The sequence below is a fragment of the Rhinolophus ferrumequinum genome, chromosome 21 (assembly GCF_004115265.2).
Source record: "Rhinolophus ferrumequinum isolate MPI-CBG mRhiFer1 chromosome 21, mRhiFer1_v1.p, whole genome shotgun sequence".
NCBI lineage: Eukaryota > Metazoa > Chordata > Mammalia > Chiroptera > Rhinolophidae > Rhinolophus > Rhinolophus ferrumequinum.
The window spans coordinates 19,835,853-19,859,970 of NC_046304.1; the positions used below are offsets into that span (position 1 = coordinate 19,835,853).

Genomic DNA, 24,118 nt, shown 5'->3' on the forward strand with positions numbered 1-24,118 from the left:
GTTTTATTTTGCTTGAAGGGGGACTATTGGCTCAAATACCTAATTTTACCTTATGTTCTTAAATTCTTGTCTATTTAGGGACTGAAGAGCATTTTCACCTCTAATTTCATTTGCTTATTAGTTTTCAGATTCATTGAAGATTAATATATTATGTGAAGTGTATATTTTATAATATCAACTGTGGTTTTTTTTTTTTTCTGATTGACTATAATGAAATCATTTTGACATGGGGAGGGAATGGTTAAAAGTAGACGGTAGTAGTTTATCTCAACATGAATTCTCTGGAAGCCTGGAAGCTACATTTCTATTGGCTTTATCCCCTTCATGATAATTACGAGTTCCTGTTGATCTGTATTTATCCTTTTTTATGAATGAAATTCTCTTTCATTCAGCCCGATAGTAACAAATGGCCATTAGTACATGACTAAATAGCTCAGGCTTATGGCTTGAACTAAGTTGTAAACTAGCACAGTGGCAGGTGCTTGAGCTGTGTTACATGAAAAGCCACTTCCTTCCGTGATGAGTTAGGGTTGTTTTAAATGTCACGTTACAACCAGCACACAGAATCTTTGCCATTCAAAACCTGTTGTCTCAGCCACAGGAAGGAGGTAAAGCCTGGACTGGAATCGTCACTGACTGCGCCGAATTGACTTCTGCAGTTTTTAATTTATTAAAATTTACAATTTGTGAATTGTGCTAGAATATTTTGTTAATACGTTCTTAAAAATTTGAATCCCGGAAGTAAACATCATAAACCTTTAGCTGTGCTTATTTGGACTCTATTATTTGGATGTCTATTTTCATTTTTAACATCAACTGCATTATTTCTTCACGTAACTATGCAAAGGGATGATTCAAAAATTTGACAGTTTTTTCAAAGAAGTGTGTTAGGAAACTAATTTTCACAATTGAATATCGTTTAAATATTAGCCAAAATGATGACCTGGAGGCAGATTGTTTTGGTAGATAAACACTACCTTGGCATTTAGGGGCTGACAAGTCCACTTATTTACTTTTAAATTTTTGAATGATTTAAAACTTATAGAAAAGTTGCAACGACAGTATAAAAAAAGCTCCTTATATTTGTTACCCATATTTACTAGTTCTTTATGTTTTGCTCCATTTGTTTTTTATGTTTTATTCTTTGTGTGTGTGTGTGTGTGTGTGTGTGTGTGTGTGTGTCTTTGCATGCGGAGGAGGTATGTGACAGTAAGTTGTAGGTATGTTCCTTTGCTTCTAAATACTTCAGTGTCTTAAGAATAAGGAAGGACCTCTCCTACTTAACTACAGTATAATTATTGAAGTCAGGACATTTAATGTTGATAACAATATTATGCTCTTTAACACATCGTCCATATTCAAATTTTGTCAGTAGCAATTGCCCAAATAATTCACATACTTTTAAAATGTATTTTTTTTTTTTTACCAGCTTCCTGTGATTTATTTTAAATAGTGATTTTTAAAGTGGTGCTTTTTTTTTCTTCTTTCTCCTTTGGGTTTCATAAGTGGGAATTAATCAATACTCAGCATTGTAAACCATATAAATTACATACCATGTTTCTCATGCTTAGGCACGTGTAACTGAAGTCGAGTTGGTGTGCTAGGCTCCAACACTTAAGCATATTTTGGGCAGTTTTTTTTGGAACATGATTTCACTTAAATATTGTTTTGGAAAAAGATTTTTAAATTTAGACAAATACAGTTATGTTATGTAATAGAATGCAAAATTTGTATCCCTTTTTAAGATAAAACATGAAACTTCAAAGAAGTCATTTATCTGCTAATAATTGAGAATCAGAATCAGGCCAAATTTGCTTAAAGTAGGGGAAGTCTCTCCCTGAAGATTGGGCTGGTGAAGCCTAGGCATTTGGCTGTTTTGTTAAAATTTGATGTTTGAAGTTCTTGGATCAACAGTTTTAGGGGAAATCATCACAATTTTTAAATAAAAATAAAACAGTAATTATGTTCATATTAGTGAGAGGAATATTACATGTAATATTTCATCAAAGTATCTCTGTCCAGCTTAATGGGTTTAGTGTAGATCAACTTCTGTAGCTAGATTTTTTTTTCTTTTTATTTCTATTAAATTAGAAAACCATACTTGTGATTATTTGTTATCAGGAGTAGCAGCAAGTGTTTGACTCTGTTTAGTAGCTTTGGATATTCGTATTGAATGTGAACGGAAATATTACGGAGAGATTTTTCACTGACAGCCACTTTTAATGCATTGTCACATGGTAAATTGATGTACATTTTAAAGCAAGACAAGATTGTACCAACTAGAGAGAAGTTGGCAAGTAGCTTCCTATTTTTCTGTTGGGTTGTACTTATTTCAGAAGGTTTTTCTTTTCCATGATTTGTTTCTCATTCTCTCCGTGTGTATGTATGTGTTTGTGTGTAAAGAGGGAGGGAAGGAGAAGAATGTTTCCACGTTTTTCTTTTGGGGGGATATTTTTTTAAAAATTATAAATCTTTCTAATTTACAAAAGATTGCAGTTATAGTTGAAGCTCTCTTTGCATTCTTCCCTGATCCAATTTTCTCCTTCCTTGTGTTTACTGCTATTCTGAGGTTGATTTGTACTCTTTCTGCCATATTTTATACTTTTACTATATATGTCTATGTCCATAAAATAATTGCAGTTTAATATTTTTACATAAAAATTATACTGTAAATATTCTTTACACTTGCTTTTTAAACCCATTACGTTTTTAGATTTTATCCCTGTTTATACATGAACATTTAGTTGATTCAGCTTAACTACAAGCTCAATATTCCATTGTATAAATGTCAGTTTGTCTATTTCTGCTATACAGGAACACTTAGTTTGTTTCCAGGTTTATTTCTTTTTCCCCTACTTTTTTTTTTTTTTGTTTACAAACATTGCTTCAGGAAGCATGTGTTTTCATGTATTCTCCAGTAGTTTTTATCTATGATTTAAGATGTGTTGTAAAAGAATATATGAATAGAAGAATATACGAAACATGCTTGTACAGTTCATAGTTTAAAATATAATACTGTGACCACTAGTCAATCCAAATTCCGATTAAGAAGTAAAATGTTACCAATACCTTGGAAACCCCTGTGTGGTCCAAATCACATTCCCTTTCATACCATTCCCCCACCACTGTCCTGAATTGTATTAAAACTTTTTCTTTTCTTTATGGTATGTCTCCCTAAAAATGAATTGTTTTGTTTGCCTGTTTTTGATCTTTATATAATGGAATAATACTGTAAGTATTTTTCTGATTTATTTTGTAAGCATCATTTTCCCCCCAGTGTTATCCATGGCGTGGTATGTAGTTCATTCAGTTTTACTGCTGTTGAGTTTTTCAGCACATAAATATGCCACAATTTATCCCTGCTATCAATGGTGAACGTTTGGATTGTTTCTAGTTTTTTGTTATTACTAACAATGCTTATGAACATTCTCATACATGTCTCTTGTGCATGTGCAGGAATTTAGAGTATATGTCCTGGAGAATAATAAGGATGTAGATGGGCTTTTTCAGTTTTACTAGGTAATGCGAATTGTTTTGTTCTTCCAAGGGATCAACCAGTTGGCATTCTTACCAGCAATATATAAGTGTTCCTGTTGCTCTTTGTCCTTACCAAAGCTTGGTATTGTCTGTCTTTTTAATTTTTATCTACCTGGTGGGTAAGAAATGGTGCATCATTTGAATCTGTATTTCCTTGACTACCAATGGGGTTCAGTGTCTTTTCAGATATTCATGAACTGTTTGTTTCTTCTTCTGTGAAATAGCTATGTATAGTTTTGCTTATTTTACTATTTGAATTGTGTTTGACTTTACCTGATTGATTCATAGTCATTTTTATGTGGTTTATGTTTAGTTGTTGATATTGTAGGTGTTGCAAATATCTTTTCCAGTTTATGATTGGACTTTTTGATCCTTTTCATGTATCTTTTAGTGATTGAAGTTCTTAATTTTAATGTTGCTGAATTTATCAGTCTTTTATTAAAGACTTACGGTTTTTTATTTTTGTTTTTGGCATGTGTCATTTCCTTACTTCCTTGACGTCATTAAGATATTCCCCTATTATTTTCTAAAAGTTTTTTTTTTTTTAAGTTTTCACTTTCATACTTTCACAGTCTCTAATACACATGGACTTCCTTTTGTGTAAGGATCCACTTTTATTTGTTTCCATGCGATAACAAGTAACAGATTGTTCCAGCCTGTTTACTGAGTAGTCCATTCTTTCCACTGTGATCTGCAATGCCTGCTCAGTTGAAAATTAAGTTTCCTTGTTATGCGTGGGCTTACATTCTGGCCTCTATATCCTATCTGTCCTGGTCCCAGTAACCTACTTGATTATTCATTCTAATTACTGTAGCCTTTAGTAAGTCTTAATATCAAGTACGGTAAGTCCCCAACCTTTTTCTTCAGGGAAAGTCATGGCAATGCTTTTTAATGTTGGTTTTAGAATCAGCTTTTTGATCCTCATGAAAAATGGTGGTGGGATTTTTGAATGGTATTGCACTGAATCTTTGGATCAAGTTGGGGAGAATTGATGGACATTATAATATTGAGACTTCCTATATAAGAATATAATACAGCTTTCTATTTTTAAAAAATTCATTTCAGTTACATTTAATAATTTTCTCATTGTATAAATAACTTGTACAACAAATGTCAGAATTTTCCCTAGAATTTTTTGTTTTGTTATTTGACCAAATGAACGTTTATTTGTTCCTTTATTTTTTTGATTGCTTTTTTTTTCTGTTGTGTATTTCATTTGTATTTTCAAAGACACAGAAAACAGACAATAAAATTAACAAAGGTAAAAATTGTGTCTTTATGCAAGGGCTTGGATAATAAAGTCAAGAGATCATTGGGGACCACCTTGGAGCCTGATTACCACAAACATACAGTCCCATTTTTACAAAGATTCCATGTGTTCTTAAAAATAACGTATAGACCCTAATTCTCGGGTATAAGTTTTACAAATGTCATTTTGGTTAAGTTAAACTCTTTTAAACAGTTCAACTCTTTAAATTCTGACTGATTTTTTTGTTTGCTCTTATTACTGAGAGATCTATATTTAAAAAATCTTTCACTGTATTGGTAGATTTGTAACTTTTTTCTTGTAGATGTGTCAATTTTGGGGTATGTGTGTTTTTTTTAGGTGCATAGAGGTTTAAAATAATGTCTTCCAGGTGATTGGAATACTGTGTCCTCTATTTCTAGTGCTTTTTGCTTAAGTTTGTTCCACTTTTCTATTGTTTCATATTTGCTTGGTAGATCTTTTTCCGTTTTTTGGCCATCAATCTTTTTGGCCCTTATGTTAGTCTATCTAATAAACAGCACATGTGTAACTAGTCTGAATTTTTTTCTTATAAGTGGAGAGTTTAGCTCGTTATATTCATTGTGATCACTGATATATTTGGATTCACTTATGCCATTTTATTATGCACCTTTTATTTGTCCAACTTTTAAAATTTTTTTCTTGAATCTCAGACTTCCTTTCTGGGTTCATTTTTCTTCTGCTGGAAGCATATTCTTTAGAATTTCCTTTAATGAGGGTCTGCTGTGATTATTGTTCTTATTTTCCATTCTTTGAAAGTGTCTTTTCTTCGTCTTATTCTTGAATGATCGTTTTGCTAGATATATAGAATTCTAGGCAGTGTTTTTCTCTCAATATGTTAACGATAGCACTTAACTATCTTTTTGAGCTCTTTCATTGCTGTTGAGAATTTAGTTGTCAGTGGTAATTATCATTACCTTTATAGGTGATGTTTTCTCTCTGGCTGTTTTTTAGTTCTTCTCTTTGTTCTTTGTTGCTCTGTGGTTTCCCCAAATGGTTGTAGGTGTATGGATTTCTTTTTATTTATTCTACTTTGGATTTTTGAACCTCCTCGAGTTCAGGATTATCATTGTCTAACAGTTCTAAAAAATGTTATTTTTTTAATAGTTGATCTTGACTTTTTTTAAAAGACTTTATTTTTTAGAGTAAATTTAGGTTGACAACAAAATTGAGAGGAAGATAGAGAATTCCCACGTACTTCCTGCCTCCCTGTTGTCAATATCACGCACCATATACCATGTATATATATACTTATATATATATATTGACCAAGGATTATTTATTGACCAAGGATGAACCTGCATCAATACATCACAATCCATAATCTATCATAATTCAGCTCAAAATGCATAGTTTACATTAGGGTTCACTCCTGCTGTTGTACATTCTATGGGTTTGGACAAATGTGCAATGACACATATTCATTATTATAATAACATACAGAGTATTTTTACTGTCCTAAACATCCTCTGTGCTCTGCCTGTTCATCCCCTTGCTCCCACCCCTGGCAACCACTGATGTTTTTACTGTTTCCATAGTTTTGCTTTTTCCAGAATGTGATATAGTTGGAATCATACAGTACGTAGCCTTTTCAGATTGGCTTCTCTCACTTACTGTCATGCATTTAACTTTCCTTCATGTTTTTTCATGGCTTGATAGGTAGCTTATTTCTTTTTAATGCTGATTAATATTTCATTATCTGGAGGTACCAATTTTAGTTATCCATTCACCTACTAAAGGACATTTTGGTTGTTTCCGTGTTTTGGCAATTATGAATAAAGCTATAAACACCCATGTGCAGGTTTTTTTGTGGACAGATGTTTTCCGTTCCCTTGGGTAAATATCAAGGAGTGTGATCGCTGGATCAAATGGTATGCCATTACCTTTTCAGATATTGCCTCTTCCCTGTTGTCTATTAATCTCATTCTGGGACTGCAATTAGATGTGCAGAGAATTGGCTGAGCCAAATCGTGGACTGTGATTAAGGTTATTTACTTGTACAACTTTCTGTGTCTCCTAAATTGGTAACTGTTTCCATTTTTTCATTTGCTTTGTTTTTGATGTATCTGTTGTTAATTCTTCATACCATTGACATGTCCTCAGTACTGTTTTTCACACAGGTCAAACCTGTTCATCTATTCATTGAAATTATTTTGCCTGAGTACTTCCTCCCATTCTCCTGTTTCGAGCTGGCTGCTTGCTAGGCCAGGTGTGTAGCTGTCAGCCTGGGTTCTCCCTTCATCGTCACTTTGGAAATTCCCATTGCTTCTGTCCTGTGTTGATGTCTCTGTTTTGTGGATCCCATGAGTTTGGAGGACATCCTTCGCATCTTGCTGAATAAAAAGGTGCAAAAGACATATATTTTGAGGCCTTGAGTGTCTGAGAATATCTTTGTTCTACTTTTTTATTATTTGATAATTTGAGTGGGTATTAAATTCTAGAATGAAAATAAATTTTTCTCAGCATATTGAAAGCATTTCTTCATTGTCTTCCAGTTTAGCACTGAGATTATTGCTAAATCTAATGCCTTTCTGCTTCCTATGATGTTGTAAGCAAACTGTTTCTTGTTTTTTCTTTTTTAGAAGTCCTTGGGATTTCTTTTCTTTGTGCTAGCTGTTCTGCAGTTCAATAATAACATACTTGCGTGCCTAATGGATCTTTTTCAGTTTGGAGACTCATGTTCTTCCAGTCTGGGAAATTCCTTATATTAAATCTTTCGTAATTTCTTCCTGGTTAATTTCTTTTTTTTCTCCTTCCTTTTTAACATATTGGAATTGATAGATCATGTAGCTTTTTTAAACCTTGTTTTATTGCGCTGATCATGTAATTTTAAAACCTTTTTCTATCTCATAGTATTTTCTTCTGTTCTTTTTCCTGGAGAGGGTCTTGACTTTATCTTCCAGCTCTTTAATGTTTTATTTTATCTGCCTGTGCAGAGTTAACATAGCAGGCCTGAGAGTGTTACCCTTAGAAAGTTCCGCTTGCAAGGTGGGCCTTTGGCTAGAGTCTGGGACCTTGGATTTTGGAAGGGTTCCCAGCATACCTCAATAAGAATGGCTCACTGTGCTAAAACTGTACGAATGTGATTTATGCTGAACACCTGACTTCCATCTGTGTCTGGAACTTTGGTACGTGCTAGGCAGAGGGTGCCCCCAGTAAAAACCCTGAGCACTGAGTCTCTAGTGAACTTACCTGGTAGATAATATTTCACATGTGTTCTCACAACTCATTGCTGGAGGTACTTAGCATGTGTCCTGTCTTACTCCACTGGGAGAAGACTCTTGGAAGCTTGTGTCTTGTTTCCTTTGGACCTTGCACTTTATCCTTTTGCTGATTTTGCTTTGTATCCTTTTGCTGTAATAAATCATAGCTGTTACTATAACTACATGTCGAGTCATGTGAGTGCTAGTAAACCACTGAGCCTGGGAGTGGTCTTGGGGAATCCTGACACACTGTCATGTTTAACTTTCCCAATGCCCTTTACTGTTCTTTATTCTCACTTGATCTCTCTTTTTAAAATAGCATTAGTTAAAATCTTAATGTCATTTAGGATGTCAACAATTAAAATTTTGTGTGTGTGAAGTTTTCCTCTCATTCCTGCATTGTCTTTTTTTAAAAAAATAAGGATTTTTTTAATTGGGGAATATTGGGGAACAGTATGTTTTTCCAGGACCCATCAGCTCCAAGTCAAGTCGTCGTCCTTCATTCTAGTTGTGGAGGGCGTAGCTCAGCTCCAAGTCCAGTCGCCATTTTCAATCTGGTTGTGGGGCGGTGCAGCCCACCATCCCATGTGGGAATTGAACCGGTAACCTTGTTGTTACTGTGTTTCCCTGAAAATAAGACCTAGCTGGACAATCATCTCTAATGTGTCTTTTGGAGCAAAAATTAATATAAGACCCGATCTTATTTTACTATAAGACCGGGTCTTATATAATATGATGTAATATATATAATACCGGGTATATAATATAATATAATATAATATAATATAATATAATATAATATAATACCGGGTTTTATATAAGACCTGGTATACTGTCATATAATACCGGGTCTTATATAATGTAATATAATATAATATAATTTAATATAATATAGTGTAATATAATACCGAGTCTAATATAATATGATATAATATAATAGATATAATATCGGGTCTTATATTCATTTTTGCTCCAAAAGTCACATTAGAGCTGATTGTCCAGCTAGGTCTTATTTCCGAGGAAACATGGTAAGAGCTTGTGCTCTAACCAACTGAGCCATCCGGCTGCCCCCTCTCCCTTTTTTTAAATTAACGTTTATTGGTGTGACAATTGTTAGTAAAGTTACGAAGGTTTCAGGTGTACAATTCTGTATTACATCATCTATATATCACATTTTGTGTTCACCACCCAGAGTGACTTCACGTTGTCTTTTTTCTCAGAATTAATAAGTTGTGTGTGTGTTTACTTGGTTCCCTTTCTTTCATTTTAACAGGCCTTCCTTATGCCTGGTGATTCTAGCATGTCTGTTGTCACTTTAAATATTTACTCTTAAATGTGAGAGAATTGGAAGCTTATATGCATGGGCTTTACTATAGGTGAGTTGGTGGAAAAGTGGCTTTATTGTTGAAAGCCCTCCAAATGTTGGTCTTTTCTTTGGGCCTTCAGTTTCTCCAGGAAAATACTGCCCAGTTGTTGACTTGGGAAGATACCGTACTAGTCTGGTTCCAGGATTCTGAGAACTAGATGGAGGGAAGAGGCTGGTGGTTTATGATATGGAGATTTTCACTCAGTTAGGAAGTAATAGGATTATGGTGGAAATATTATTTTGTGCTTCAAGTTTGTAAAATATAGATGAAGGAAATAGTTGATTGTTTTTTTCTCTGAAATCACCAAACTATAGACTAGACGATGGACCAGGAGGGACCACCTGTTGTTCCTGGACCACAGTTTGAGACACACTGCATTAGATAATAAAGAGGTTGTTGCTAAAGGAGATAGAGAATCCACGTAACCCACTGCAGTCATGCACCGTATCAGGATGTTTCAGTCAGCGATGGACCACATATACAACCGTGGTCCCACAAGCTTATGATGGAGCGAATGTCATGTAAGAAATGGAAGAATATGTGGTTCAGGGGGAACGTTTTTTCTTCTCTGACGGGAACAGTATCTGTGGGGCGTGGCAGTAGAGTCCCTCCCTCGCGGCACCTCAATTCTGAGTGCAGATGACATCCCACGCAGTCAGAGGAGCCTGTCCCCCCAGCGCTACACACTCAGGGTGCTACATCCTCCTTCCCAGATCTAACTTGATGGTTTTCAGACTACATTGCTGTAAACTTTTTGTCAAGGACCTGTACAAGGGCACAGGTCCTTAGGAGCTCCCTTCACAAGTAGTAAGTGCCACGGCTACTTTAGTGAAAGCTTTTCTGTGGGGATGTGGAGCCAGCCTGTCCCTGTACTTTGGAAATATTTTCAGGTTGTAAAGATGTAAAGCACAGATAAGTTTTATTTCTTCCATCTATTCAATGTCAGAGAGAGCGCTTTGTGCCAGATAGAGCCAGTGGAACCCAAACCAAATTTCCGTAGTCAAAATATTGATCCCTAATGGACTCATAGACACAGAGAATAAGCTGATGGTTACCAAAGGGGAGGGGGGGGAAATATGTGCCTTAAAATAGTAGGAAGTGTGACAATATCTAATAGATAGTTAAAGAAAATTGAGTCCTCAGTTCTATACTCTTTCCATGTTAGACACCCCCTTTTTTTCCCTCTGAATACCACAAAGTTCCTTAATCTGACCATGTTGATGCAGCGGCCCAAACCACATTGCCACGACGCTCCTTTATCTCTCCATCTTGGTTTCTTATTCCTACCGAGCCCCCCGGCCCCCTTTCAGTCCCTCCTGACAGCCACTATCGTGCAGAGCTGGGCCTTACCCAGCACTTTCTCCGCAATATTCCAGTCAGTCCAGTGCTGTTCAGGGCGCAGCACTGGCAGCTTCGATGTTCTTTTTCTGACCCTGTCAGAAGGAAGCAGGGGGAGGGCTTGTGGGACAGTTTATACAGTCTACAGCAGTGTACAGTACGTCCTAGGCCTTCACGCTCACTCACAGACTCACCCAGAGCCATTTCCAGTCCTGCCAGCCCCGTGCGTGGTAAGTGCCCTATACAAGTATTTTTAAAATCTTTAATACCGTATTTTTATTGTACTTTTTCTATGTTTAGGTATGTTTAGCTACACAAATACCATTGTGTTATAGTTGCCTGCAGTATGCTGTACAGCAACAGGCCGTATACCAGGTTTGTAGCCTTGGAGCAACAGGCTGTATATGTCATACTGCCTCGGGGGTAGGAGGCTGTACCTTCTAGGGGTGTAAAGTGCACTTTATGATGTTTGCACAACAACAGAATCACCTTATGATGCATTTCTCAGAAGCATGTAGCCCCATTATCAAGTGATGCATGACTGTAGTTCATTCTTTTATTTAGCAAGCTTTTATGAATTGCCTTTTAAAACTCTTAACACCAGGGGATAAAACAGGTTACAAGAAAGATACCTTCCCTACCCCAATGGAACTTGGCTTCTTGCGTGAGGGATGGATGTTAAACAACTGATCATCTGGTCATTTAATTACAGTTTGTTTGTTTTTTAAATAAATTTTATTGGGGAATATTGGGGAACAGTGTGTTTCTCCAGGGCCCATGAGCTCCAAGTCATTGTCCTTCAATCTAGTTGTGGAGGGCGCAGCTCAGCTCCAAGTCCAGTCGCCGTTTACTATCTTTAGTTGCAGGGGGCGCGGCCCACCATCCCATGCGGGAATTGAACCAGCAATCTTGTTGTTGAGAGTTTGTGCTATAACCATCTGAGCCATCTGGCTGTGCCTCCGGAAGCTCAGCGGCAGCTCATTGTCTTCAATCTAGTTGAGGAGGGCTCAGCTCACTGGCTCATGTGGGAATCGAACCGGCAACCCTGTTCAGAGTTCACGCTCTAATGAACTGAGCCATCTGGCAGCCCTAATTACAGTTGTTTTTAAGAATCCTAAAAGGGAAGTCAATGAGGCTCACAGAGTATGTATGGGAAACCTGCTCTGGGGTCCAGGGGTGGCATCTCTGAAAATATGAATCAGGAAGATAGTGGGAGAATGAGAGGAGCGTGGCAGAGAATGAGACTAAGAGATTAATTGGGATAATGGTAACTGTGAGGTTAAATGAAGTGTAGAATGTGGTTACTGCCTGGTACTTGTGCTCAATAAATGCTAACTAATGATTATATTATTTACAGGAATATTATTATGTTGGATGATCAAATAGAAGACCTCTAGGATTTAATTTAGTAAGATACAAGTTTTGTGTCAACAGTACAATAAAACATATCCAAAGAATCACTAAAAAATAAATCCCTTATGGTGTAGAAATTTTGGTGTTTGAAAAGTATTACTATGAAAGAGATCACGTTTAACTTCTTCACAGTTATATCTGTAGCACCTCACAGAGTGCCTGACACATAGAAAGCTCTCGGTCTTTTTTAAAAAATATCTGAAATGGGTACTAGAAATTCTGTGTAACTTAGAGGCTGGAAAAGATAATGTGATTTCACAAAGAAGAAATAATCTACTACTTTTTTCCCCCTTACTCAGGCATTTGTTTGGTGGTGCTCCTTCCCTGGAATTATAAATGGCCTGATTAGAATTTAAATATTATTCTTTTAGTGTACCCTTCTGTATGTAGCCAGCAGGGATCTGTTGGGACCAAAGTCTTATTTTTCTTCTTTTGGGATCTGTAATTGGTGCCCTCTAGCCTTCCAGCTACGTAAACTCACAATATACTAGTTATCTACTGCTGCAAAATGAATTACTTCAAAATTTAGCCACTTAAAGAACAGACATTTATTATCTCACAGTTTCTGCAGGTCAGGATTGTGAGAGTGGTTCAGCTGGGTGCCTCTGGTTCAGGATTGTTTTCGAGGTTGCAGTCAAGCTCTTGGCTGGGGTTGCAGGTATCTGAAAGCTTGACTGGTGGGGGAGGATGCACTTCTAAGCTCACTTGCTGATTGTTGGCAGGAGGCCTTAGTACCTTGCCATGTGGACCCCTCCATAGGCCACTTGAGTGTCTCCATGATATGGCTCTTGGCTCCAGAGAGGGCAAGAGGGAGAGGGAGAAGGAGAGGGAAAGGGTGAGAGAGAGAGAGAAAGAGAGAGGGAGAGAGAGAGAGGGAGAGGGAGAGAGAGAATGAACAAAGCAATCCAAGATTAAAGCCTCTGCCTTAGATAACCTAATCTCGGAAGAGATGCCTCCTCACTTCTGCCCTATTCTAATAGTTAGAGTGACCAACCCCTATTACAGTGAGGGAGGGTGACTCTCAGGAGGGTGGCTGCCCCACGCTCCTTTAGTGGGATAAACGTCTTCCAGCCCAGTGGATAAAATGTATTTAGAAATGTAGGCTAATTAAACTAATGCTTGAATAATATTTTTATGTTGTTTTTGTTGTTGATTGTGATTTCCCACGTTTCTGAGCCCGTTTGTTTGGCCGTTTTGCTACTCTGTTCTTTTGGTTTTTCCACTTTCCCTCCTTGTCCTTTCTTTATTTCTCAGATTTATTCACAAAATAGTAGCTCAGTGTTTTCATGAGATTATATTTTCAACTTAAAGTTGGGGTTACTACAGATAACTGGGCTAGATATTGATAGGTTGTAGATCCTGTTAGATTCTAAATCTCAGTATCTTATAATAAATATTTCTATATTTATTGTGATACCACCAGCGGTTTTAAGCCTTTAAGGAAAAGTGAATAAAGTAAATAAATACGTTATTTGTAGGCATATTTGATTTTATTTATATGTGATTGTCATTAGTTATATTTTGTATTCAAAAATAAATGATCACTAGATTTTAGTACTTATGGGTAGAGAACATGGGCCTTCTCTATCAATTAAACTAAGAACCAGGAGATTTTTGTTTGAGTTTAGGGGCAAAATTATTTTGTAGATTTTGGATATACTTTTCCTTCCTGAGTCCTGAGTGTGAGTGTCCGACTTTGGAAACCTGACTGATTGCTAAGGGCAGTATCGCCTTCAACCTGTGAATGACACAAGTTTATGTGGAACTCAGCCACTTTTTCTCTATGGAAGTGCTGTTGTAAATATTAGGATCTCTTCCTATCACCATCCCTCTAAAGACTGTTTAACCTATATTGAATTAGAACTGACTCAGAACTTTTCAATCAATTTTTATCTCGAAGCAATCATAAACTTACAGAACAACTACAAGTAAAGCACAAAGTATATTTTCGTGAACCCTTGGAGTATAAGTTGCTGATGTGATGCCCTAACGCCCCGGAATGCTTTACTCTCTTTCCTATACATTAGAAATGCTACCACGTTGCCCATAACATACCTATGAAAATCAGGAAATGAACATTGATATATTACTACTACTGTGTAAATCTCAGGCCCCATTCAGGTTTTACTAGTTGTGCAAATATTGTCCTTTATATCCTTTATATCCAGAGGATCAAGTCCAGAGTCATATGTTATATTTAGTTGTTATGTCCCTTTTGGCCCTTTCATTCCGAAACAGTATTTCCTTGACTTTAATGACCTTGACACTTTGGAAGACTGTATGATCTGGTTATTTTGGATTTGTATTTGTATTTTGTATCCCTCAGTTTGGATTTGTTTAACACCTCCGCATGACTGGATGTATGTCGTACATTTTGATAGGAAGACCTCTGATGCAGTGCTGTGTTTTCCTCATTTTATCCTACCAGCTGTCACAGTTTAGATCAGCCCATTACCGATGGTGCTAACTGATCACTTGATTAAGATGTGAGCCAACCTTCTCCCTTGTAAAGTTACTCTTTTTCCTTTATAAACACCCACTTATTCTATGAGGGGGCTTAGAGACTAAGTATCCCCTTCCTCATCAAGCTTTAAACTTATTTAAGTATTTATTTCTACTCAATGGATGATAATCTGTTTTATCATGATTTGCTTTCATATTCAGTTTATTTCAGATTTGGCGAGGGAGAACACCTTCAGTCTGGCTTCTCTGTCGTTGTGACATGTCTCCATCTTTCTTTGAGCACTTCCTTTCTTTTTGGCACAACAAAATGTTTCAGGCTTCTCTGAACTTGCCTTGTGGCAGGGCTGGAATTAGCTATTTTTTTAAGGAGCCTTGGTTCCTTTTCATGGAAAATAGTATTTAGAAACCAAGATCTGGCGGCTAGGTGCACTTGTTCCTACTGCGTTTCATTATTTCTAAGTCCTCTAAATGGACAGAATAAGGGAATAGATGTATTCATACCCATCTGTGTGTGTGTGTGTGCATTTATACATCAATTTTTAATTTTTTATCTCTACATGTTGAAAACCGTGTGTTTACACCATGTGTTTGCTTCAACACCAGAGGGGTCTTTGTAATTTTCTCCTCCTCTTTCTTTGTAATGTCTTTCTCTGACAGTAAGAAACCTGGATCTTGTTAGTCTTAATATAGTTACTTTCTTGATCAGTCACCTTTTATGTAACCAGTCTCATCACTGGCACTCCCCCGTCACCACCGACTCCCCCGCACAGATGCCCTCCTCACTCTGCGTGGGCTCCAAGACTCCTTGTTATCCCGCAGCCTGAGTGGATGGCCTTGCTCAGGCTCACCTGCCTTACCCTGTGTGAAAGGCCTCCTCGTCCTGCTCAGACCCAGCTAGGGCGCCTCTTCTCCCATGCAGAAGCCCAGCACAGCCCACCACCCCTTGCTGGGCCCCACTCTCGTCTCTTCGTCCCACTCAGGCATGACACCTAACTGTGGGCTGTCCTCCTAACGGACACCCTCCCTATTCAGTTTGGGCTCTGACACCCTAAGTGGCCTGCTGTCCCATGTAACCTTTCTCCCCCTGCTTGGATTCTAATACCCTGTGTCTGGCCGCCCGCCCTGTGGGAGTCTCTCCTTACCCCATTCATGCTCTGACATCCTTTTCTGGGCTGCCTTCCACATGTGGGCACCCTTTTCACCATCCCCATCCTCCCTTTCCTCCCCATGAATGCCTTACTCATCCTGCTCCAACTCATACTTCCCTCCTCTTCCCCAAACACACACACATGTCTACCTTGCTCTGCCCTTCCTAATGGCTTTTGTATTGAATTATTATACAGAAGGGAAGGGAGAGCAGGGGAAAAGGAAGAACCAGCATTTTTTATGGGATTACAATGTAATCCAAGTTTATGTTTGACAGAAACAAATCTTCCTCTGCCTTGTTAGTAGATACATTGGAGAATCTGGCAAGGACATTTGGGAATCTGCTTTTGGAGCTTCATTAGCGGTTGGGACCCCTGGTATGAATAGGTTCTTTATATATGAGTCAGGGGCTTCTATGTATAGAAAATCTTGGCTAGTCTTTAAGTTCAGAATAATAGGAGGAGAAGAAACTAAAGCAAGAACTGTTTAGGGAAGGATGAGGTTGAAATTTACTTCTTGGCAAAACTGGTTTAGCTCCATGCTAATCTCCTTGCCCCCAAATATCTTTTGCATATATATATATATATATATATATATATATATATATTATTTAATATCTGTTTTATGAGCTCAGTATTAAATTTCAGAACGGTATCAGTTCCCCTAACTTTAGTCATTCATGTACTATCAATTTAGCCATGTCCTATATAATTTACTTAGCTTTAACAACTTTAAGTTGGCTTAACTTTTTCACTTCGCCTTGTCAAAGGAATAGTGTGTTTGATGTGCTAATTGTATTTCTTAAATTGCATGTTAAAACTTAAAAAATTTTAAATCCCTTACATGCCATATAAAGTCATGTTACATATCAGTGGTGTGGAGTCCACTTTGGGAAATGTGTTCATATATCCAATATAAATATTTGACACTTTTTTCTGATTTACGTTGTTAGTTGATGTGCCTTTTTGTCCTAGTATGATTTTTTCCTAGTTGCTTTATTCCTATAGTATGATTTTTTTCTTTGATCCTTTTTCTGTCATTTAGATGAAAACTTTTATTGAGTGAATTTTAATGTCATTCCCCACCCCCATCATGATCTGAGGGGCCTTTTAGAAACTGGTTAAAATGTACACAGAGGCAAAAATTTTAGCCTGTGACCTTTTGAAGAATTTTCTGAGTGCAACTAGGAACAAATTTTCCATTGTTCACAGTGCTTTGCTTAATGTTATGCTTTCTCTTTCTTGCTAAATCCTCTTATTTGTTGAAATCTTGCATCTTAAGTAGCTAACAGGTTGTTAATACAGATCATAATTAAAAGGTGATTATTTTTATTCATGTAGTTTAAACCCTTTTATATTTCTGTCATAATATCCAAAGATTTATGTGTGGTAGCATGAAATGTTTAAAAAAGAGTTTAATTTACTTTTTTCCCAATTGGGAAAGTAATAGATGCCAATTGAAAATAAGAGGAACTCATAAAATAAAGAAAAAAAAATCTGATTCTTATTTCTTTTGTAGATACAATTACCTGTTTTTTTTTTAAATTTTTGTTCAAGCTTTATTTTTTATTTTACTTAATTTTTAAAAATACCCACTATAGGCATAGTCATTTCTTTATTATGTGTTCTAGTAGTACTTTATTTTGGAAAAATGTGGAGAGTCACAAAAATTGTCTAATTTGATTTTGCACTTTTAACATTATTAGTGAAATGAGCATATTGTCATAGATTTACTGGTTACTCTTCTGTGAATTGCATCATATTTCTTCAACAGTTTTAACATTGAATACTCTGATTAATATATAATACAACCTTATGTATTAGTTATGTAAACCTTTTGGCTGCTGGTTGTTTGCGTATTCTTTTACTTCCTGTTCCTTGTCTTGTTTTTTTTGGTCAGTGCTGTAAGGTCTTTTTTTTTTTTTTTTTCTTCTTTCTTTCAGAATTTGAACATTTTTATGTAGGCAAATATACCTGTGTTTTTTTCTTTATGGCTTCTGGATTTGTCTTGCCTAGGAAAATCTGCCTTGCCTCAGTGTTATGAAATTAATTTTTAGTATTTTTCCTAATAGTTTTATGGCTTTGTTTCTTTCACAGTAGGCTCTTAATGTCTTTCTCTGTCTCTCTGTTTTTCACACACACACACACACACACACACACACACACACTTTAAAATTTGGTGTGAGTTTTTTTTTAGACGCATAGCCAGTTGATCTGGTAATGTTTTATTGACAAATCCATTCTTTTATCACCGATTTGAAATACTACATTTATCATATTAAATTTTTATGTATATACATACTAGTAATCTGCTCTATGACTTTAATTAGTTTATGTTTATAATGTATTGGTTTTGTTATAAGAGCTTAATACTGTTTCAGTACCTGACGCAAATCTTCTCTTGTTGTTGTTTTTCAAAAATTTCTTGGGTATTCTCACAAATTTATTCTTCCAATGAATTTCAGAATCAGCGTGCCATTTTAAATAAATCTATAACATCTCACTATTTCTCCTCTACTGTTTTAGCCTAATTTAAGGTACTATCGTCTCTTGCCTAAACTATGTTCTAATACTCAGCAGCAAGAAGGCTCTTGTTAAATACAAAAATCAGATCATGTTACTTCCTTGTTTGTGTCCCTTTAATATTTCCTTCCCCTCTTTTCGTTATCTATTGATGCATAACAAGCTACTCCAAAGTGTTGTAGCTTAAAACAACCTGTTTGTTTTGCTCACAATTTTTCGAGTCAGAAATTCATGACAAGTTCAGCTGGATAGTCACCTCTGTTCCACATGGTGGGGCTGGAATGGCTGGGGCTGGGGAATCCCTTCCAATATGACTTCTTCAGTCACATGTTTGGCATCTCACTGCTTCTTGCCACACTCTCTACGTGGCATTTCATTCTTCAGACTCTCTCCATGTGGCCTGGGCTTCTCACAGCATGGTGGTCTCAAAGTAATCACACTTTTTACATGGCAGTGGGCTTCCAGGAGGAGGAAAGAAAAACTGTCAAATCAATTAAAGGCTTTGCCTGGAATTGGCACAGTGTCCCTTCTGCCTTATTTTATTGGTCAAAATAGTCACAAGACATGCGTAGATGCGAGGAAATGGAAAAATAGCCTCCACTTCTTGAAGGTCTTATTGCAAGAAAGCTTGTGGGGTGAGCGATACGGTGACCATACTTGGAAAATACAATCTGTCACATCATCAAAATCAAAATAACTTCGAAGCTCTTAAAATGGCCCATAAGGCTTTCCATGATCTGACCCATATTTTCATCCCTACATTTTCTTATGTTGTTCCCTTTGGTTTAGTCACAATGGCCTCTTTGCTAGGCTCTGAATACGCCCCACTCATTCCAACATCAGATCCATTTTACCTGCCACGTCCGCCTAGAATGCTCTTCTTCAGACTGCGTAGGTCTTCCCATACTCTTACTTCATTTAGGTCTCTGCTCAAAGGTTACATTTCCACAGAACTTGTCCTGACCACCTTATCTTACGAAGTCTTGGTCACTTACTAACCTGTAATCTTGTATTTTATCTACATAGATTTTTGTGCTGTTTATGGGAGCCTAGAGAGGCCTGAATACACCTTTCTTCCCTCCCCGGCTTCTGAACAAGTTAGGAATAAAAGAGTAAAAAGATGGAGACCTGAACATATATGAAATATATTTATATTGGTCAGAAGAGCAGCTTTGAATTTATTTTGAGTTTGATGGTGTGGCAGATTGTATTTTCCAAATATGGTTACAGTATCTCTCATTCCACATGCTCTCCTGCCATAAGACATTGCCATTCTCACATCAAGAAGTAGAGTCTGTTTTTCCATATTCTTGCATCGAGGCAGGTCTGATCAATGTGATGATGTTGGAGACCCGCATGAGCCTACTAACTACATCTCAGAATTAGGCAGACTTACTCATCCATCTCAAGCACGGTTTTGTTGGTCACTCCCCTCTGCACTGCTAGACCTCTGATCAACGCTTGGCATGCTGACAGAGGGGAAAATTCTTGCACTTTGTAGCAAGCCTGGTTCCAAGTAAAGAATGGTAGAACTGAGTTGTACATGCCCCGTTATTCTCATTTTTATCAATCTGACTAACGGGGGGATGGAAGGCAGGGAATAAAGGAAGTGTCAAAGATGACTCAGACCTCAGACTTGAGAAACTGGGTGAATCGTGCTACTGTTGACTGAGGTAGGACGCATGGTAGGAAGATGATGAATTAAAATTTAGAAACACTGACTTCGAAGTGTCTAAAAGACACCCATGTAGAGATACCAAAGAAGCATTTGGATAACACATTTGAAGATACAGATTTGGTAATAGTATTAGTTTTCTACTGCCCGCAACACACTACCACAAACATAGTGGCTTAAAAATACACAAAATTATTATCTCACAGTTTTTGTGGATCAGGAATCTGGGTAGCTGAGTTCTTTGCTCAGGCTTGCACCAGGCTGAAATCAAGGTGTTGGTTGGGGCCTGTGAGCTTATCTGAGGCTTGAAGTCGTCTCCCAAGCTCACCTGTTGTTGGTAGAATTTAGCTTCTCACAGTTGTCAGACTGAGGCCCTTAGCTCCTAGAGACTGTGTGCTGGGCTTTTCCCACAGTATGGTAGTTTGCTTCTTCAAGACCAACAGACAGCATTTTTGCTACTTCAAATCACTTTGGCTCAGCTGGTTAGGACAGGCTCATTCAAGATAATTTCTCCTATGATTAACTCAGAGTCAACTGATTAGAGACCTTAATTGCACCTACAAAGTCCCTTTCACCATATAATAGGGTGTGTGTGTAGAGATTTAGTATAAGGAATTGGCTCATGTGATTTTGGAGGCTGGGAGGTCCCATGATCTGCCATCTGCAAGTAGGAGACTCAGGAAAGCTGGTGATGTAATTCAGTTTGAGTCCACAGGCCTGAGAACCACGGGAGCTGAAAGTGTAGATGCCAGTCTGGGTTTGAGGGCCTGAGAATCAGGAGTGCTGAGGGCAGGAGAAAAGCAATATCCCAGCTCAGATAGTCAGGTGGAAGGGACTGATTCTTTCTTTCTCTGCCTTTTTGTTCTATTTAGGCCCTCAATGGATGATGCCCACTAACATTGGGGTCAGGGAGAGGAGCAAACTGCCTTACTGAGGGCAGCTACTCAAATGCTAATTTAATCAGGAAACACTCTCAGAGACACACTCGGAAATGTTTAGCCCAATGTCTATGTACCTTGTGATTCAATCAGGTAGACACAAAATTAACCATCACAGAGGGATTTGGGGACATTCACGAAGTACATTGCAGCCACTACCATCTTCTAAAATCCCCTTTTTCTGGTCTTTCAGGTTTTTTCCCTCCCATAATCTTTGCAGGTAACATTATGTAATTCTGTAGCTTCTGTTCTGCCCCTCCTGTAAACACCAAAAAATACTTTCCCTTTTTTATTTAGTATTTCTTTACTATCAAATTAGTCATCTGTTATTAATTGACTAAACAAACTTGGGCATGCCACGTGGTCATTCTACTTTTAGTTGAACCATTTTAAAGAGGAGAAAGCTGGGCTTGGCTTGTTTATTCCCAGAGGAACCTCACCAGCGCTCTCGATTCAATTAGTAGGATCCAGTACTCCGTAAACATGTGCATGATGCTTTCAATACAAAATGCTGCTCTTGAGCAGAGTAGACGTGAACTCCTTGGTATTACAACTTAACTCATTCTCAGATCAACGTAAATAAACGTGGTTCCCTTAAAGGATACTTTCTTCCGTGAGATTTAGCTATTTGTCGTGCTGTTTGTTACTCCTTCAACTCTATTTGAGGGTGGTTATCTTACCTGAGTCCGTCTTACTCTGTTTATTCCAGGTTATGCAGTTTTTTTCTCATTTTCAAACAAGCTGCTGCTATTTGCCATTATTGACTACAGGTCTGGGGCATAGATTTTCTTGGTCTGTTGTTCTGTTAATGCTTGAGTTCAAGGTCTAAGGGAAAGGATCTTGTGTGTTTTATTGCAGACATTCTCTGAAATAATGTTTAGCTATAAGGAAATAGCTCTATTTCTGTGACTCATTTTTCTCTCCTCTATCGTGCTGGGTAAGGATTTAATTTAGTAGATAGAGATTTATGACTTCTAGAAAGAAAGCTGCAAAATTTGAAATTTCCAAAGAATATTAGATTTGCTCTAAATGCTATTAGATATAGAAAATTGGAGCTTGAAATACAAATATAGGTAACAGGATGATAAAATTTTCCCCCAAATCTCGTGATTTTTCAATGAGAAATAGAGTTCTTTTTAGTCATTTTCAAGGGTAAGCTAACAATTTTGTTTTTTTTTCCAGCTTCCAATAAAAACAGGACAGCAGAACACACATACCAAAGTCAGCACCGAACACAATAAGGAATGTCTTATCAATATTTCCAAATACAAGTTTTCTTTGGTTATTAGCGGCCTCACGACTATCTTAAAGAATGTTAACAATATGGTAAGTTTTGGGTCACTGTTCTGTGGGGGAATTTATTTTGGCTTGTTTTTTATTTAAATATTTGGAGCAGCGTATTTTGCAGTATAGAAAGTCATTTTCTGTAAACTCCAGGTATAAACATTGACCTTATTTTGTGGATAAACACGGGTAACCTTTTAACTTTCATGTAAATTTTACTTCTTTCCCTTAGATACTTCTCAGATTTGTGACCCTGTCTCTTTCCCATTATTTTTCTGGAATTAGGATTTCATATAAATTTTGTGCGTGTCCTGTAGGAATTGATAATAGTCATCTATTAAAATATTTTCCTTAGCTTCTTATGTGAATATTTACATATTAGATCGTCCCAGTCCTAAGCAGATGGTAAATAAAATAGGGCCTTGTAGTTCTAAAATGTGAGATTCCTTTTATGAAAATCGTGTTCTATTTCCTGCCTCCTGTGGCCTGTGAAACATTCTATAATAGTTAGACCACCCCTTGTTGAAACAGTTTTCCTCCAATACCAGTTTCCTCAAGTTACTCCACTGTCAAAGCTTAGAATTGCTTCTTTTTTCCCCATTTTATAAACTCTGTTTGCATTCTTAGACTTCAGAGTACTCCAACTGTCCTCCCTCTCTGTACCTTTGAACACGTTTCTCCTGTTTCTCTCAGGTGATTCCTTCCTCCCTCTCAAGTCCTATCTAAAATCTCCTTTATACTCAGTTTCAGATCAACTGATCTGGACATTTCCTGACTAAATCCAAACTGCTCTTCTTGTCTTTAGCACTTATAACCACAACTTGTGTTGTTTGTATTGAGCTATGAAACTGACTTCTGATTGTAGATTGTGGAAATCCGTTCCTTTTTTATAGTCCCATCATCTTTGGTGTGTTTTCTTTTTGAAAAACTGATTAGATAGTACCCAGACTTATGCAAAATTGATAAATTGGAGGTGTGAGCAATCATTTGTGTTACAAAGAAATTTTCTCTTTATGGAAAAAAAATCAAAATTTTCTGGAAATAGCAGGACTTTTAATAAATACATAAATGATTTACAGAATACATTTAAGGTTTAGTGGCACTCTTCTGTCGCACAGTGCGTGGGGCAGAGTGATATGATTTTACTTATATAATAAGTGACCATGTTCCCAGTTAGATTGAAAATATTTTAATATTTGGAACCTTCTTTCAAAACAAAAACAAAAACAGTATTACGATATTGGCATTTATTTAGTACTTACTGAGTAAATTGAATTGTGGAAACCATAGTCTCTTGTTGGTAAATAGTGCAGTATTCAATTTAAGGATAGTGAATGCTTAAATGTCACCACAAGTGGTATTACAGTATTTTTTGCTATAAGAATTTAGACTGATTATTTTGTGGCTTCAGTGTGGTTAAATGCTCCATTCAACAGTCTGGTAAAGATCTGTATGTGTATGTAAATCTTACATATTTTTAAAGTATAAACCCATGTCACTACTTTTACTGTTACAAGGCTAATAATGGCAGCCTGTAGTAAATGCCAGCATTTTTGTTTGCTTGATAATTTATTTTGTGTGAGCATTAGGATGAAATCAGAAATAATGGAGTTAAATACATTATAATCTAAGAGATAAAATGGAAGACTATTGATTGTCTTGATCCTTAGACCCACACTTTTCAGATGTGTGCTGATTGTGGAGAGTAATAACCAACTTTTAGTGTTCTGAATATCTTTTTCTTGTAGAGAATATTTGGAGAAGCTGCTGAAAAAAATTTATATCTCTCTCAGTTGATTATATTGGATACACTGGAAAAATGTCTTGCTGGGGTAAGTAAATCTGTTCTTCAATAGGCAGGTTTTGTGAATTTAATTTTGAGTTGATCTGATGTACCAAAGTATAGGTGTGGACAAGAACAGTCATATGGATTTTTTTTTTCTTTTT

The 24,118-nt window shown here is 36.9% G+C and overlaps 1 protein-coding gene across 13 annotated transcripts in view; it reads left to right on the forward strand.

Annotated features, from left to right (window-relative positions):
• NF1 (neurofibromin 1) overlaps window positions 1-24,118 on the forward strand; it is a 208,062-nt gene that overhangs the window by 19,500 nt on the left and 164,444 nt on the right. For all 13 annotated transcript variants that reach the window (XM_033090010.1, XM_033090014.1, XM_033090022.1 and 10 more), the window contains exons 2-3: window positions 22,070-22,213; window positions 23,920-24,003. In XM_033090010.1, coding sequence (XP_032945901.1) covers window positions 22,070-22,213; window positions 23,920-24,003 — 228 coding nt within the window. The remainder of the gene's footprint in view (window positions 1-22,069; window positions 22,214-23,919; window positions 24,004-24,118) is intronic.